The sequence below is a fragment of the Ceratosolen solmsi genome, unplaced genomic scaffold (assembly GCF_000503995.2).
Source record: "Ceratosolen solmsi marchali unplaced genomic scaffold, CerSol_1.0 scaffold6, whole genome shotgun sequence".
Classification (NCBI taxonomy): domain Eukaryota; kingdom Metazoa; phylum Arthropoda; class Insecta; order Hymenoptera; family Agaonidae; genus Ceratosolen; species Ceratosolen solmsi.
In genome coordinates this window covers 2,697,297-2,716,174 of record NW_011948414.1, presented here as the reverse complement: position 1 = coordinate 2,716,174, position 18,878 = coordinate 2,697,297, and the positions used below count along the sequence as shown (strand labels likewise).

The window sequence follows — 18,878 nt, the reverse complement described above, 5'->3', positions numbered from 1 at the left end:
TTTTTTGTTGAAAATAGGAACTTATATCCTTGAAATTAATATTTCCATCGATACAAAAAGTTTTTTTGCTCAATATATTATCAATTATATTTAGTTATTTATTTTTTAAGAATATATGATTTCGTATATTTTCATCATAATTTTAGCAGTACCATTTTACTTATATTCTAAATTAAATTTTAATAATTTTCATGATATACCACCTTGTGAATAGCAGATGAATCTTTTATTATTGTATATTCTATCATAACGAAATTATTTTGCAATTCTTTATAATAAATGATAATGTTTTCTAATACTTATTATGACTTATCACCTTAAATGCTTTTATCTTTGTGAAAGCAAAACAATACTTGATAAATTACTATAGAGATTCACTAACCATCTTCTTTAGGACATATTGTTCTTGGCATGTTATTTTTAATTGAATGATGAAAAATGTATTTAAAAGAAAACCAATTTTTAATATCGAGTTGTAATACCTAAATCTTTTATAAAAATCCAATCTAAAATCTCACTTATATTTCATTCAATTTAAACGCATTGAATTTAATAATCATTACAAACGTACCTTGAGTTTTCATTTTCAATGAAATATAGAATTTATAGTTAACTTGGTTTTTTAACATTATTCATCACTCAGTTTATAACATAGTGCATCATAATCACAGAATTTTTGCATCTCTATGTTATGCTATGTTAATATAAATTAAAAAGAAAAAAAACGGAGAGAGAGAGAGAGAGAGAGAGAGAGAGAGAGAGAGAAAAGTTTATCGGTAAAGTTTGTTTCAAAATTAAATTGTAAATGAAAATGAATTCACTCCTCGTTTATAATATACACGATCATCTAATGACCTTGTAATGTATACCTTATATGTTATACGAATTTCGTATACAACCATAAATGAGTTTTAGTCTAACTATAAATACTAGACCTCGGCGCCAAGGTCTCGAATGCCCTGTTCGGCTATCGGCACATACTTATCATCGATCCTCACAAGTAATATAACCTTATCAACGTGAGACCGGCGATTTGGATCGCGATGATTCGGTGACCAACGATGTACTACGCAGCCCTCCATTCCGCGTTCTGGTACCCAGTGTTGCCAACCCGATCGACCGCCCATTTGACGCATTTTCTCGTCCGGCCAGATTACGTCTATTCGCCGACCAAGATTTATCGCATCGTATACCTGATTCGGATCCATTATCTAAAAAATGAAAAAATATTGACCATTTTACTAATATATTTTATTTCAAACGACTAGATTAAAAAAAGGCATACTTTTAGTATTCTCGCTACGAATTATCACACAATGGAAGAATAATTTTAGGTCGCATACCAAACAAGATTTCAAAAACGCTTAATTTTAGTCAATTTATCTATTATTAAGGTATTTAATAGAATAATTATTGTTATTTAATCGTTAGCATCTCGTTAATATGCTCCGCATAAATTTTTATTTCTATACTTACACGAACTCTTTGGAGTACTTCTTCTTTTTCGAGTTTGGCAGTAAAACTCGTCTCACTCTTGGATTCAGTCTTGATATCACTACTACTAAGCAGGCCAGCGAGACTAGCCAATGTTGAACTCGTAGGTTTTCCCATGGAAGCTAGCGAACCTCTGCAGTTACCGCCAACTGAGCTTGTGTTTGCACGTCCTAATGAGCCACGACCCGTTGAGCCACCTATTTGACAGCCCGATTCCATTGACTGGGAACCGGATGTATTGTGACCTGATTGATTGTATCCTATCCAAATAGATATAAAATTAAAGTTTAAATAAATGTCAATAATAGTTTTCTTCTTCTTCTTCTTCTTCTTCTTCTTCTTCTTCTTCTTCTTCTTTCTTCCTTTTTTATTTAAACATTCATATATTGTTCTTTATTTTAAATTATCTAAAATTGAGATATAGTATTTGTATTATTGGAAAATTTCCTATTACCAGAATGTATATTATACGTAGTCATTGCATAGACTCCATCATTGCCGAATCCACCATCATCGTGAGAGCCTGTACCTCCTGAAGAACATCCTTGTCCACAACGTCTTCGTATCCTGTTGAAATAATATATTTGATCGAATGACTATCTTTACACATTCCTAAGTGTCGAACCAATCTCTAAATCGTTTCCGTGCATAATTTTAATCATTATTGTAATACATTTTTTATTAATTCATATTTAACAAAGAGTAATATATTTAATGTAAAAATAATTACTCAACGACAATTAAATTAAAATTTTTTAATTTAGAAAGCGATTTTTTTTTCAAAATTTAAAAAATTGCCATAGCATGAATAAATTTTGATAACAATTAAATTAAAAGTGTAATGTTTAGGCGCATTTTAAATTATATATAAATTACTTATTTATATAATTGCAATTTTCGAATTGAATTAAATTAAGATTGAGCAATGTTTATACCTCCGCCAAAGCTTGAGTACATTATTCTTAATGGCAGTTAGGCTTAATGGGCCACCAATGACCGAACACAACTGTTCGTTCGTCTCGGCATAACTAGTCGTTAGAGGTGATACATAAATTGGATAGCCAATTGGTTGGTCACACGAGCTGTTAATAATATTTCGTAGCGCTTGTTTTGCGTTTTGTATAGAGCCACGCTCAGGATTACGATTTCGCAAGTAGACCTGAAGAATTCATTTTGAAAATGAACAAACTTAATTAGCATTTCGTTCTAATGCAAATCAATTTGTATCAAGAAATTAATATTTCATCAAAGTACAAAAAAAAAAAAAAAAAAAAAAAAAAATGCTTTGTATTTAAGCGAATTTTTTTTTTTTATTTTTTATTTTTTTTTTTTTATTATAAAAACTACAATCTATATTCCATTTCTATATTCCAATATGATGATGCCCAAGCAAACTTCAATCATCTAAATATAATTAATTCATCCATTATAATTGAATAGTAAATCTAATAATTTGTTACCAATTCTTGTTGTTGGCCAGCCCATAGTCCACGAACACATTCCCGATTCATCTTTATCACACGGAAACTTAGGAAGCGTTTATTGAGCATTATCACTTTATATTCATCGATGCCATCGTCTAAAACATGTCTGGAAGATGTTGAAAACAAAGTAAATACTAGTAGAGATGTGAATTTGTTATAAAGAAAAAAGAAAAATGAAAAAAGACAAAAAGAAGAAGAAAAGTTTAATATCATAAGGTAAAGAGATTGTTTACATTAAATGTGTCATCTCGCTCATTTTCATAAATTTATCAATTATTATTATTATTGTTATTATTCATGCATTGTAAGCTATTAAATTTCTATTTTGTACCTAAGGGCTAAAAGACTCGGAGCACCACTGAGAATAGCATTTCTCCAGAGTGGATCAGCTTCGTGGCTTATAACTAGATTACGGTCATGATTGTCAATGGCTTCGTAAAGGGCGACGGCTTCTTCGTACGTATCAGGACTCATAAAATGATCTTGATGAAGTTTCAGAGCCATTCGCACTCCTTTCGCTACGACACTACGTAGTAGATCAACGTCATGTAAAACCCACTCATCGCGAACCGATGTTATGCGAAAGTCACCTGTAATGTATTCGAAATTGTAATATATATATATATATATATATATATATATATATATATGTAAAGATGTAACATTTCACTATATAAATATACGATGCTATGCGATAAATTGGTCGCACACTTTTCCTTTAGTATGTCATTTTTATAATGCCAAGTAATATATAAAATAACAAAGGTTGAACAGTGAATAAAAAATTAATTTGTCTGAAGGAGCTGGAGCTGTTGAGTGGTTTGGCATGTAGTGAAAGAATTAGTTACAAATAATTGTTAATTTAAATACTAATGTGTAAGATGTCTAATGAAAAATTTTAATTAATTCATTTAAAAGTATTACCTTTGAAAAGAGCGTGTAAGCCGTAAAGAAAAAATTCAACGCTAGACAGCGTATTATGAGAAGCTGCCCCTAGTACACGTCTTCCTAATAAACTAAGAGCTAGACAGAGTGATACAAGGCACGAATCTCGAGATCTCTCCAACATCTATAATAAACCACCCAGATTAAATGTATTTTATGTTGATTTTCAAAATACATTAAAGTTATTTTTAAATAATCGCACTACTACAAGCGAAGACATAGTGTATAATTTGAATTTATATACATATATAATTCATTAAAATTATTTACTTTAAGAATTGTCAATTGATCTTTGGTTAATTTTATAAACATTTTTTACTTTTATAATTTATACAAAATAAAAATAAATATAATTTGATTATTACTTTATCTTGCTTAGTCGCACAAAACTGTATCCAATCCAAATAAACATTGCAAAAGCTACTTCTGGTGATTCCGCTGGCCCGAAAGTCAAAATCTTCATCGATATTCATATTGAAAACAGGGTCCAAATCTAAGAAATTCTTTTCCAATGTCTGCTTTAAAGCGTCAACGATTCCTTGATTTTCCAACCATTGCTTTAACTTGGCTGATTTTACCGCATAAAAAATTATGCTCTTCACGTAATAGGTAACCAGTACCTTTCTAAAGTCGAATACCTGAAGCATCGATCCCGCTGAATTATCCGATATCGAATAACCTTCCAATACGTACTTTGCACTTGCTACTTCCCAAGCTAGCCACCGTTGACTGAAGCACAAACGTTTGAACAATTACATTTCATTTAGTTGTCGAATTTAGTTGGCAATTCAATTGTCATTATTAACTGTAACTATAATCGCACCTGAATGCGGCATTGACACTCAATACATGAGAAAAGTGTCCCATTTCACAGCAACAGCAATTATCATTGTCCTCTATTCCTTCGGAAATGGCCTCCACCTCTCTCTGCTGGCAATAGGTGCCACGGAATTCCAGTCCTCTAAGCTGAAATGTGACGAGACCGTTGCCCAATTGAACGACGTGGACAAGGCAGTTCAGATAATCCGAAGCTAGGAGAAAGCAGTCGCCCTGCTCGACGGTTCCCCATCGACCCAGAGCCAAATCCCCATATAAGCTGTGCTGCAGCGAGCGCGTTAACTGCTCGTAAAATATGGAGTTCAAATTATTGTCGTCTGCACCCAGGTTGCGCTCTAGATGCAACGACATGCGCGTATTTGAGTGATCCACCCTGTCGACAATACAATTATTCTATAAATTAATTTCATTACTTTTTACTTTTTAAATAATTAATTATACACCGTACATCGTTCATTGTTTACAAATTAAAATTATAAGTCGCGCGCTAAATACATCATTAGTAGGCGAAACGTTGACAATTATTGAAACGCACATGAAGTAACATTAATGTAAATATAAAATTAGCGACATTTAGCAGAATTTATCTTACAATTAATTATTTGTATACACGGTAATGTTTTTATTTGTTAAAAGCCAGGCGACTCATTAACACATATTTCCGAATAATTTACATATGCAGGATTTAATTCATTATCGGTATTGTAGATTTCTTACCTTCTTGTCTTATAATCTCTCTCCCAGAATTTCACTGGCCTCACGTACGAGCTCATGAATATTGCGCTCCCAAGCAATGGATTGAGAGGTGTGCTCAGAATTGCAGATATAACAGCCTGCAAAAATAGCATTGCCGAATGAGGTACCGAAAAGGGCTGGGCGAACGCGTGGAAGGCACTTCCCCACGTGATTTGCCAGGGTGCGATGTAGGTGACGATGAAGCGTATCTTGAGCAATAGTTCGTGAACCTTGGCGAATACGACAGCGGTGACGAAATAGTCGAGTAGGAAAGTCTCGCTATGCTCGCGAAAATCCATACGGAAGAGTAGCACCGCAAAAACAAGAACGAGATAGCGCGTCGACGAATCTGCGTAGGCAGATCGCAAAGATTTCAGACCGCATACGACGATTATTAGGGCACCCATACTAGGCCCAAATTTCGCAGATATCTTGGCTGAAGATTCGGTGAGACCACCCAGGAAGACCACAGGGTAAAGAATATTGCGCTCGAAGAAGCAAAGATACACGTAAATCTTCTCGAACCACATTATCTTCACTGGATTCCTTACTGTTTTTCGTATTAAAAAAAAAAAAAAAAAAAAAAAAAAAGAGAGAGAGAGAAGAAAATTTTTATGTTAATGATTTCAAATTGTCAACAAAAAAAAAATATATATATATATATATATATATATATTTTTTTTTTAACAACAAAGAAATCACAATTATTAATTATAATATATATAAAATAAGAATTCACAATTATAATAACCCGTAATAGAAACGTAATTTTATACGCGATTATAAATAATAAAAACACAATTAATTGGGATAAAGGAATGTAAGAATGAAAAAGTCATATTACCCTCGAATTGTAAGTGCTCGAAACTTCGTAAAACGGGTCTTGCAAGACAAAGCCAAGGCAGTTGTTTCCGCAGCTGGGGCATAATATAATGCAAAAGTAATCCAAGTAATCCAGTGAATGCCCATAGTACTGGATTAATCTCAGGCTGTAAGGCTGTAAAAACTGTCGAAGAATGTATTGCAAAGGACAGAATCCCTATCACCGAGCACGCAATAATGTCGTTCTTCAATCTTGCCTTAACGGTGGATCTTAACTTTTGCGGCAATGGATCAAATAGCTCAGAATCAGATATCTGTTCGCCCACGACAATTTTCATATCCTTCTTCTTAGAGGAGGATTTGTTCTTTGGAGTTTTGACGGTTCGCGCTGGGTTTGGTGTAGTTGCCGAGGAATTCGATACCTCGTGTCTGGAAGTATTCTCAATGATCTGTATCTGTTTCTCTTCGAGATAAACCACAGGCGGCCATAAATTTGTCTTCACTATATCCCAAATAACGCTTGGATCGGATGATGATCTGATGATAAACAATGATTTTTCACATACGATAGTTGTAATATTTCAATGTATTTTTGTAAATTTTTAAATCATTATTTTCATTCATGTACGTGGATATGAATGAAACTTGTAATTGTTAAATTTAGTCTCACAAAGCTCTATAAAATTATTGAGAAATATCAGCAAGAAGTAAGGGTTAAATTAATTAATATTTAATTAATAACGTAGTACATACGGTATTACATACCTGCTAAGATGATAAGAAACGGCAACGAGAAGTCCTGCAAAAATAGAGAAAAGAATATGCTGCGATGACTTTGGCTCCATTAATGCTCCATAGGCAAATCCATAAAGCGTCAGCACCGTCATTACACTTCTGCAGAGGCAATAAATAGACGAGACTAGACTAGTAGTGGCAGTGCCGCCAAAAAGATGTATGTCAACGTGTTCGCATAGGTACATGATGAAGGTGTTGATTTGGGGGAAAAGCCCCAGCGAAAAGACGATTGGAAAGCAGAGCAGAAAAATCAGGAGGACATTGCGCGTCTGAAGGATAATATCGTAGTCGAGTATCTGCATGCCATAGACACGAAATTCTGAGCCCTTGAAGTTTTTCAGCGACGACTCGAGAATTAATATTATACTTGTGCAAAGAATAAAATATATTGGTCTGAAATAACGAACAATTTTCACTATGATATTCAGCAATAATTAAGCATGATCGAATTTTTAAATTTGACTTTAAAATTTACCTAGAGAAAACGACAATACGATTAAAACCATGGGTTGGTGAGGCGGCATCAGGCTGTACAGATTTTAATAGCGAGTACTGGCATCCGGCAGTCACAAAGCAGAATAGAAATGCAAAGATGTCTCGATAAAATCCTTGTTGCAATATTAGTAAGCCCAAACCTGCTACAGCGACAGCGAGAATCGTAGATACTATTGTTTCCAACACTGTTAGATTCCTATCGAGAAGTGCCAAAAGTGACAGCCGATCGAATCGCACTTTAACGTGCGGTAACTTTCCAATTTTCCATTTATAATAATGACGGGTTGGCTTGGCTTTGAGGTGACTTGGCTCATCGAATCCAATAAATTCATTGATGAAACGATTCCACGAAAGATTCTCTTGATGCATCGGCAAAGTTATCACGGACATCTACAAGCATTTAATATAAAACGTGGTACATATATTATAAAACAATATGAAAATTATGTGTCAATCGATTAAATCTTTAACGCGAGGCGTATGAATGAATGTATGTATCTTCAAGTTCATCATAGATCGCACACTTGACGAAATAGCAAAATTATTGTAAATGAAAGACCAAGGCCCAATATTCGGTCATTTCTCTCACCTGATTGCCAGCGGCATCGACCGCCGATCCACCGTTTGTCTGATTATTAGAGTCGAGATTCCCTAATAGACTTTGCAATCGTCTGTTCCTGTCGGCCAATGAGTCCGGCAGCAACTGTCGATAAGGCAGTCTTTGTGTGTTGTCAGTGGAGCCGCTAGTCGACGGGACGACCGCTTGACTCGAGCTGCTCGTATTCAGCGAGGTCATCGTAGCTGGTATCGGGCCATGCATTTTCGATTGGCTGCCGTTGACACCTCCATTGCAGTTATTGTTAACGGGCGACGAGAGGACCGGGGGCGTAAAAACCGGTGGCGTATCTATGATCACTGTTAATCCTGTGGGTGTCACAGGCACTTTGCATCTTAATATTACTAATACTAGGTGTTTATTTGACACACAATGAAGGAAGGACAAGCGAGATACGCTTAAATATTTACTATACTTGAATTACGAAAGCAATTTAAATATTCATTAAAATACAAAACAAACAAAATAAAAGCTTAAAATTTATTTTAAAATAATGGGTAAAAGCTTTTCTATTTTGTCTTGTCGTCCTTCAATGAAATGCCTAAAAATTTCTAACCATGTTATTTATACGTACGAATATACACATTAATGAAATTGGCATCGACAAATATTTTCTAAAAATTAAAATTTACCTTGTAGGTAAAATCTTCAAACTTTAACTTTCGACAAATATGCAAATAGTAAATAAAAAGCTAACTCTTTTAAACGAGGATATTATTTTCCCAAAATATTAATTTACATATAGGGAGAGGTAGGTATAGAGAGAGAGAGAGAGAGAGAGAGAGAGAGAGAGAGAAAGAGAGAGAGAGAGAGACTTAATTTGTTAAATAACGATTTAAAGTTTCACGAGAATCATTACAATTCACATTGACATACCTGCAGAATTAAGCGATAAACTGCTGTAACTATTGTTAGACAAGTTCGATAGATCGTAATTCTCGTCGTAGTATATATTTTGATTAAGATGTTGCCGTAGTAGTCTATTCAACAGTTTCTTATTCTCTTCGGATGGCAAGAGTCGTGCAGCTGTTGCTGCTCTATGTTTCTTGGAACGAGCCGAGACTGTCGCGGGCTTTTCATCAAACGTCTGGGCCATTGAACTATCATTGATGTCACATACATTGTGTACTGTATTCTCAGAGTTATCCGATTTCGTTATACGATAAAGAAAATGTGTCAGCGCTATCAAATCCTGATCCTACGACATAATGTCACAAATGCTCATAAGCATAATGCTATAATAGATTTTATGGTTTTAAATTAACGACATTCGTTAAAGTGCTTTTAATGTTATCAAATAAACAAATTATGTTCATTTCGACATTTAGATAAATCTACCTTTGATCAGCAATTTTCCGTTGAAATCGGAATAAAGTAACGATTATTAAGAACTTAAAAAATCTAAAGAATAACTTGTTCAGAAAATCTCAAAAAGTACAAATACCTCGCATCCTACCGTAATATGTGTCGAATGATTAACGCGATGTTTGCGTCTTGTTCTGTTGGACCTATGCAACCTGTTGTATCTCGACCTCGAGCTGCGTATATCATACGGCGCGCACGTCAATCTTAAATCCGCCATTGTGGTGGATTGGCATGGGAGATCAGCAACCCTCGTATTCGATGGATTCAGAAATGCTGCTAACAATGGGGGAGCTGGTAATCGGCGAATTGGACACAATGTGCTGAGCTCGTTGTTGGAGCCGCCGCCAATGTGGGCTCCAGGTTGGATGAATCGTCCACTACAGTCACTATTTTGTCCACTGATTTCGGTAAAATAATATTTAAAAATAGAACGCTTAATCAATGGACGGTAAATACTAAATTCTAATCTCGATATCTTTCATCGCTTTTCTAATGCACCTTTTAATTTATATTTAATACACGTGTTAATGTACTACTAAGATTTTTTTAACATCATCAGCGTTATATTAGCATATTAAGGCAATATATATATATATATATATATTTATAGCTATTTTTACGCATCGCACGTATAAATAACCTTTGAATGCGAATGGATTGTTAAGATTTTCCTATATCATCAATAATAAATGAGTAACAAGGATATTATATATATATATATATATATATTTAAAAGGTCTACAGATACAACATAAATGAGAATGATAATAAATAATTACTGGCTGCCACTAGTACTAGGTCTGATGCCATTTATCACACGTTCGCGTCTTTCTCTAATAGCGGCCGTGGATCGCTTATGCTTAGGTCTCTTCGGCAATGCTTCAGTCACGTTGACCCCTTGATCATTCATCGTTACTACACCTTCGACACTGTTACAGTTACCGGTGTTATTGCTGTTGAGACGAGCACGGTTTTGCTTTGGTATAGCACCTTGCTGACGCTTGCTGTCGACCTCCGCTTGCGTTGGTAGGAGCTTTCGCTTCACCTCGTTTTCAAGACTGAGGGTCGTGGTGCTGGACGAGCCGGAGTCCGGCTCCTTGCTCGGTAAATCTATCAATACCATTGCAAAATGAAATACTTAATCATCCGTATATCACTGCACAATAAGCTGTCCTTTGAGTACCAATACACTAATAATACTCGGATTACACTAAATTAAATAAAAATTGATTTTTACGCGTTCTTAACAATTTGCATTAGCATCATTTCTATATTAATTGTAATTGTTTGTTTTATTTGTTAAAAGAACAATGGAGTCGTTAATTGTGAATAGTAAATGTCAACTTTGCAATGAAATTCTTATTTAAATATTTAAAATATAAAGTTGATAATGTTTTTGGTATATCTGCGGTCGTTACATTTTCTATAATTAATAATCATTTACATATATATATATATATATATATATATATATATATATATATATATATATTTTTTTTTTTACTTAATTACTTAATTACGATTTTATAAATACTTGCGCGCGCACTCGCTCGTTTACACTTTCGTGTACATGCATGTGAATAATAATTTTTAGGACAGCATTGAACAATGATTGGTAATTAAAATTATGTATCATATTTATATACATTATTTGTTGCTAACTACAGTATACTAAACAAAAACTACGAACTTACAATCTGTACTAGCTGTTTGTATACTATCAGATGCATCTGTATCGTCAGATTTCTGTGAAGTCCATAATACTAGCAGCATTAAATATAAAATGTTTACAAATATCTTCATATTTGATACATTTCTTAAATATTTATCTTTACCTTATATATAGATTATACAATAAATATATAAGATTTTTTATTAATCGTGTAATAATTAAAAGTCCTCTTCTACTTAACCCTTCAATTTTTCAATATAGATAATCAATTGGATTGAAAAGTAGAAATAAAATATCGTTTAAAAATATTTACGATTTCCAATAGCCAATAGTTTGATAAAGTATTTAATAAATAACATGTGAAAAATTACATATTTTTAAATATTAATTATAAATGATTGTTTATATTAAATTAATTTTTTCAAATTCCAATATTATTCAATACTAAATGACATTAAGATTAATGTAGCAAATTTTGGCATTTACTTGTGAATTTATAATAAAATTATTTACTTTTATTTGTCCACGGTTCGCCTTCGCCATTTTCAAACAGCCAGTCAATGCCAACGATACTACCCGAATTAATAGGATCTTCAGCCTGTTTTAACCTCTCTTTTCTTTTCTCTTTACGCCTTTCGCCATCTGACAAATCCCAACTGCTCTGACTAGTATTACTAAATCTACGTTTCGTCATGGGCTTCGGTTCTTCCAGCAAAGCATCGCGCGAATTTGCTGAGTCATTATCAACTGTTGTATCTACAATGTACCTGTCAAGTAGTTTAATTTATTACATATTTTCATATTATTTGACCGCTATTGTAATAAAATGTGTGCAATAATTATTAATTATAATAAATACATAATGTGCATCAATTTTTTATATATGTAAATAAATTTTGCATAATTTTATTCAATCTAAAAGAAAGATGGAAGGCATTTTTAAATTTCTTAATCCTTTTAATCTTTAAAAAAAAGTATATACTTATTATTTTTAATTTATAGAAGAAATTGGATTAGTTCAATAGTATGTAACGATACTAAAGTTAAACCTTTTCCAAGATTAATTTCATTTATAATAATGCTATATATATATATATATATATATATATATATATATATATATATATATATATATTTTTTTTTGTTTTGTTTTGTTTTTTGTTTAACTAATTTGATTGATGGATATTCGCAGTACCTTAAAAATCTATCATCATTTTCTTTACGTGTAAGTAAAGGACTATATGAATCCTGTAAATTGAATCGTGCAGAATTTTCAGCAGGCATTTGCTCATCGCTTTGTTCAGCTATCGGGTGCACAATTTCAGATCCACAACTGAGATATGGCAGTAGCTGTAGCTGATTGCGTTTTAATGTATTTTGCGGTAAAATCTGTAATAATCATAATCATAATCACATCATAATCATAATTGAATAAAAATATGAATAATAGACTTTGCAAAATGCTTATTTCAGATTTGTATTTAAATAGTATAGGAAATATCAAATAATACATATATATATATTATTTATAAAATAAATGTATGTTAGCAATAATTTATTAATTTGCGTATATTTGTATGCTTAAAATATCTGTATTATTTTATTATAATAACTATCTAACAATCATTATATTTCATTTTTATATGAATTCATATTTATTTATATAAAATGCACCACATACATAGATAAATTTGTTACTATTTTAGTGTGAATCTTAAGAGAAGGAAATAAATTGCAGTATAATATTAATATTAAATTTGAAATAATGAAATAATTTATAAAATGAAGATTACTGTTATAATTAATATTCGAAGGATATATTTGTATAAATTGTTGATAGCGAACCTTTTTGGAATTTATTGTTTCTAAACTTTGTGGATGTAGAGGTAAATTATTGTCATCCGTTGGACTCGAAATTTTGGTAGATGCTCTAATCGTTTCCAGACTTTGCGGGTGAACGAGTTGCTGATGTGGCATTTTAGATATAACCTAGTGAAAACAATAATGTTAATATTTAAAATTTTTGCCAAAGACACAGACATACTCATTAAATAAAATATTGAAGTTTAGGTTTTAAACATAAACTACAACTTTTAATATTTTTATGAAAATAAATTATTTCTAAATTGTTAGTGCCATTAAAATTAAATAAATATTAAATGTTGTTTATTCTTTTGGAACGAATTTGACGAAATCATTTTAATGAAAAGAATTCTATAGTATTTTTAATACATATTTTAAGTTGTAACATTTTTCTACAATCTTTTGACTTTATTTAATTTTTAAACTTACTTCAAGTGATTGAGGGTGAGACGGAATTTTATTCTTTTCAGAATCTTCTTTCTTTGATATAACAGATATAACTTCAAGACTTTGTGGATGATCGTTCAATAGTTGAGCTTCCATAGGAATAGAATTTGAATTCAATCTTCTCACACTTTGATTGTATTTCCAGTATTGATAATCATCTGGCTGTTCTAATTCTAAAGAACTAGTTTGCTTTATTTGACTCTCGGATCCCGTTTTTCCAAGATTGTTTGATTTTGAATATCGTGGCCGTGAATCTTCCGATGCGTGTCTGCAGAATTTTTTACTCGATGAATGATTCTTTGCCGATGCTGCCAAGTGTTTTCCAATATTTGGTGAAACAGGCCTTCGTTCTGATTTTCAAATAATATTTATTATACATATTAAAGAAAGTGTTAGATTTAAACATAATCGGCTTATTATAATTCCATCCAATTATAATAATAATTTATGTAAAATCTACACGTGCAACAATTAGTTTATAATTTTAAATATTAAAATTCAAATATTAGAAATAAATCAGTATAAACAAAATGAAATGACATAAATAAACTATTATAATTTCATATATATCTAAAATTTGTAATATTACCATAAATTCTATTTCTATAAAGTTGTTCATGGTCTTGCTCTGACATCAATTCGGCTTCATGAACATTGATGCTAGTAACGATTGGTTTATTTAATTGCGCAGCTTCTTCAGAACTCTCAGAACTATTTTTTCGATGTATTTCAACTTTTAAATCTATCGTTGAATTAGGCTTATCTCTTGTATAATCAGACGTTATACTATCAGCGTCACCATTTTGTGTATTTGGCTCAATATATGAATTACGAGATGAGCATTCCACAGGTGGAGTGTCCGTTTTTCCTATAATACATATAATAATGAACAATAATGTAAATAAAATTTTGAGAAACTTCACCCAATACAAACCATTCAAAACTTGAAGCTCAATACCAACAAAGTCCTGATCTTGCGGCTGCTCTCTCCGCTTCGTACGAGTGTCTCTCTTTTTCTCACTTTCCAACTTTTGCTGACTGATGTTCTGATTTGGCTCTTCCAAGCACTCGGTTGTATCATAGACACAATGAAGTGCATGGTTAATGCATTTGATTGTTCCAAACAGAACAATAATTGTAGAACAGTAAGCACACCACACGTACAATGTCGGTGGAAAATACTGAAATAAAGTAAAATTTAGAAATTAACGTAATATACATTAATTATTACAATAGTTACTGCTATTATTTAAACGGATACTTATTTAAAATACAAAAGCCACGTCCAAAGTAATTCGATAAACAATTATATGAATCAATATTCTATCGCGCAATATATGTGTGTAGAAGTTATCGTATGCTTAATCTATTTAGTTTCATTTTATTTAATGACAATAAACGTCAATTAAGATCAAATATATCATTAAAAAGTAATATATCGATTTAAGATTACAATTTAACGAAATATATTGCGTATTAGGCGTAGTAGTTACGATATGCACATTAACATTGCAACAAAATTATAGTCAAACTGAAAGATTATAAGACTGTTTAGTGCAAGGCAAACGATTTTGCATATTAAGAATTGTGAATAAAGATAATGAAGCTCCATTTCATAAATGCTGATCGAAGAAAAAAAAGTAATTGAAGAGGGAAGGGAGTAAGATGAAAATAGACAATTACTAACGATGCAATTGCAATACAAATGTAATTTCATTAATAAGTTTAATATGGAAAATTCAAAGATTGCAAGGAAATACAGGTGCAGAGCATCATAAACAAATATGGATACATTATTGTTTAAGTCTCTAAAATATTTCTATTTGAAATTTGAATAAAATTATATGCTTTAGTAATGTGATAAAAATGTGAAAAAAAAAAGTATAAATAATTGGTTACTTTACTAAGATTTTGTTAAATTATAAGCTTTCGTTAATATAAATAAGATTGAATATTAAAAAATTTAATTTTATTATTAGTTGTTTCATTCGTATATTTTTTTTTTTTTTTTTTTTTTTTTTTTTTATAAATTAGACTACGAGTTATTGATTCCTAATTCAATAACAATTAAATCGTTTAAATATATATAGAATATACATTTTATTACTCATAAGTAATGCACATACGACACATAATAAAGCAATACACGTGTCGTTAAAAAAAGAAAACAAAAAAATATATATATATATACATTTCTTATTTAATATATATATATATATATATATATATATATGACAAATAAAATAATTTGCAAAATAATCAAGAATCGTAAAATTCACAAATGTTTGAGTATAAATATCAACATAAATTAAAATAATCATTGTAATTTGAAAATAAATTATAATGCGGATTCAATTGAATTTATAATATAATAAAGTCATAAATCTAAATTGAATAATATCCATATTCAAGATAACGATCAGGATTCTATGAATAAAATTATGCTTTACTTTTCTACTTTTACTTTAAATTTCTTGTGCTATATAATAGTACTTTAAATGAAAATATTCATTTAAATTTTTCATATACAGATTTAGAATAAAAATGATTGTGAATATTTAAAAATACAATGTAAATGATTAAACTAAGCATAAATTGATACGAATTGATGGAGAATGAAGTTTAAATACTGTAAAATCAGATTGAATGTTAAAATTATAAATACATTAAAATATTTTAAAAACTTACTAAGTAGATTGTAAATGGTAAACACAATAGAAAGAGCCATACATAGAGGTGAAAGGTATTGGAAAATACATCTAAGTGAGGATCGTAAAACCATCCTCCTGTGAGACTTGCCCATACGCCTTGGCGTAGAATCTCCAGCGTTTGTGAACCCATGCCAGCCTCTATATTCCCTTTTCATCATATTTCCATAGTGTTTTGCTTGTACATCTACGCGTCTTCTTAGTCTCTATATGTATAATAAATACTATATGGTTCCTTTTGGAAATCTCTATAAATTAAAAAAAAATATTGTATTATATTAACTAACCTAGTACATTATGTGAATTAAGAAAAAGTCTGCGATATTTCAATCATAATTCTTTTGGTATATTTACAAATAAAGAATTATTTACAATTGAATGTCATATATTTAGTTTTACAAAATTAGTCTGTTTTTATATTGGCTTGTAATGCTAGACGACAATAATATACGACTAATATACTTGCTATGTTTTGATAAACTTAGAACTTTTATGCGCGTGGAAATATATTTTTTATCAAATTTTTCCAATAAATATTTGACTTTTGAGAGGAACGTTACAACACGAGTAATGCAAATTGTATACTCTTGGTAAAGTTGATATTAATGCAGAAATTAATCATCTAAATAGTTTAAAATCAAACTACGCACAGCGCTACTTCATTATTTATAAGCTTAATTAGACTTGACCCACAAATACAGTAACCTGATTTAACTAGTCCTAATTTAACTAGACGAGTTTTCTAATTTAATGGCAATTTATGTTCAAGTAAATTAAATATAATGCTGTTATACGTGTAAAATTTCACTTCCAGATTTACATTTTAAATGCCAAATTCAACTGTGTTGACTGAATTTCTCTCGTGTTTTTAATAAGATGAAACAAACAGAGACAAAAATAATAAAGACCCTACACAACAATGTATACATCGTGTATTTATTTCCTCGTAAAGTAGTAAAACAAGCAAGTCGATCATTATCATTCGAACATTGCAAGAAAGAGAAAAATGAAAAAGAAGAAGAGAAAGATGGAAGAGGGAGCGCGAGCTCGCTTATATATGCGTAAGAGGGAGAGGAAGAGCGAGAGAGCGATGGAGTGTATCAGGAAGAGATTTAAAAATTAAATTAATTAAAAAAAAAACAACAAAAACAAAAACCAAAAAAAAAAAAAAAACAATCGTACAGAGCATTCGCCTCGCGCTATACATTGAATAAATATACTAGAACTATTGTAAATATAAGTATAAACACATACATGTACACATAAGTTCTATGGTTTTGAAGTTCGCGTGGACGTGCGTACTTTATCCCTCTCGAAGACGACGTTAACATTCATAGCGAAACACAAGCACATAACAATAAGTAACCAAAATCATGTCCCTTCTCTGTTTGCTGCTTTTTATCCAACTATATCAACGAATATCTCTCTCACTACTCTTTTGCGCGCGCTGGAGCATCAAATCAATGGTCTCTGGATTATGTCGCAGCCATAGTCCGTTCTCCTCCACCTGTACAACTTCAATTGTATTGTGCGTACGATGCTTGCTGCAATAACAGTTAGCTCTTCGTCTCAGTCAGTGGAGCAGTTCTTATTTCATGTCTGGTCCTGCTGACGTCCTGTCCTCGTTATATTTTGTACACACTAGTGCATAGCTACACTGTCCGCTAGCGCCTAAAAGTCCTGAAACTCTTAAGAAATTTACACGGATGATGATAGAAATGTGCCAGTATTCGCCTCCAGATGGAGGATTTATACAATTTCGTGATCCATACTCCTTCACCGCTTCGTATTTAAAAATGCTTTGAAAGATTCGTCGAGTGTCGTTGGGATATTTTAAACGACATTTAATAGATATTTTATCGCTTAATTATTAATGCTAGTAAATTTGACATTTTTAGCAAATGGATTGCTTATTGAATTGAGTAAAATGGAAAAGTTGTAGGTGATAAGGCAAAAATGATGAATTGGTGCACAGGAATTGAAATCATTTATAAACTTATTGAGTTGATTTTAATCTGTTTTTTTTTATTTTTATTATTTTTATTATTATTATTATTATTGTTATTATTATTATTTATGATAATAATTAATCATTCACATTAATTTCAGAAATAGTCTTACTATATTTTTATCCATCTCTATTTTTACAAATTATTGAAAAGTTTGAAATCGACACATCCAATTTATCTATAAATCGACACCTTCTTATAATAAATAATACTGATATTATTAAAATTGCTCTTCCCCTTTCAATGTATTCGGAGTAAATTATTAATTTTTATCGAAAGCGTTTGACGCGTTGAAAAATAAAAATTCAATGATAAATCATATATCGATTATATTTATATTTTAAAACAACTACTAATATAATCTACATTTTGTTTGTATTCGTATAATAAAACAATATCAATAATTATTTAAAACAATAATGTTATTTTATATTTTGGTAATAGCATCTATTGTTAAGAAATTTGTGAGAAATTTTATAATGTTTAAATGCAAATTACTATTAAATTAATATTGTTGTTGGAAAAAGCCATAAGACTATGTTAAGCGTGCAGTTATTGTTTCTCTTTTTGACAAATGTCAAGAAATATTAA

At 31.1% G+C, this 18,878-nt stretch overlaps 1 protein-coding gene across 1 annotated transcript; it reads right to left on the bottom strand.

The window, feature by feature from the left end:
• Window positions 1–787: 787 nt before the first annotated feature.
• Window positions 788–17,937, bottom strand: pcx (pecanex). The gene is made up of 26 exons (XM_011506639.1): window positions 17,533–17,937; window positions 16,259–16,526; window positions 14,505–14,751; window positions 14,160–14,438; window positions 13,553–13,920; window positions 13,106–13,249; window positions 12,456–12,649; window positions 11,774–12,027; window positions 11,283–11,351; window positions 10,368–10,698; window positions 9,680–9,986; window positions 9,100–9,421; window positions 8,197–8,522; window positions 7,588–7,997; window positions 7,083–7,505; window positions 6,340–6,854; window positions 5,478–6,045; window positions 4,747–5,133; window positions 4,289–4,652; window positions 3,903–4,047; window positions 3,310–3,568; window positions 2,955–3,084; window positions 2,430–2,653; window positions 1,949–2,061; window positions 1,477–1,754; window positions 788–1,211 (listed from the first exon to the last, which is right to left on the bottom strand). The coding sequence occupies exons 2-26, from the start codon at window positions 16,409–16,411 to the stop codon at window positions 930–932; spliced, it is 7,092 nt and encodes a 2,363-aa protein (XP_011504941.1). The 5' UTR covers window positions 16,412–16,526; window positions 17,533–17,937; the 3' UTR covers window positions 788–929.
• Between the last annotated feature and the right edge of the window lie 941 nt (window positions 17,938–18,878).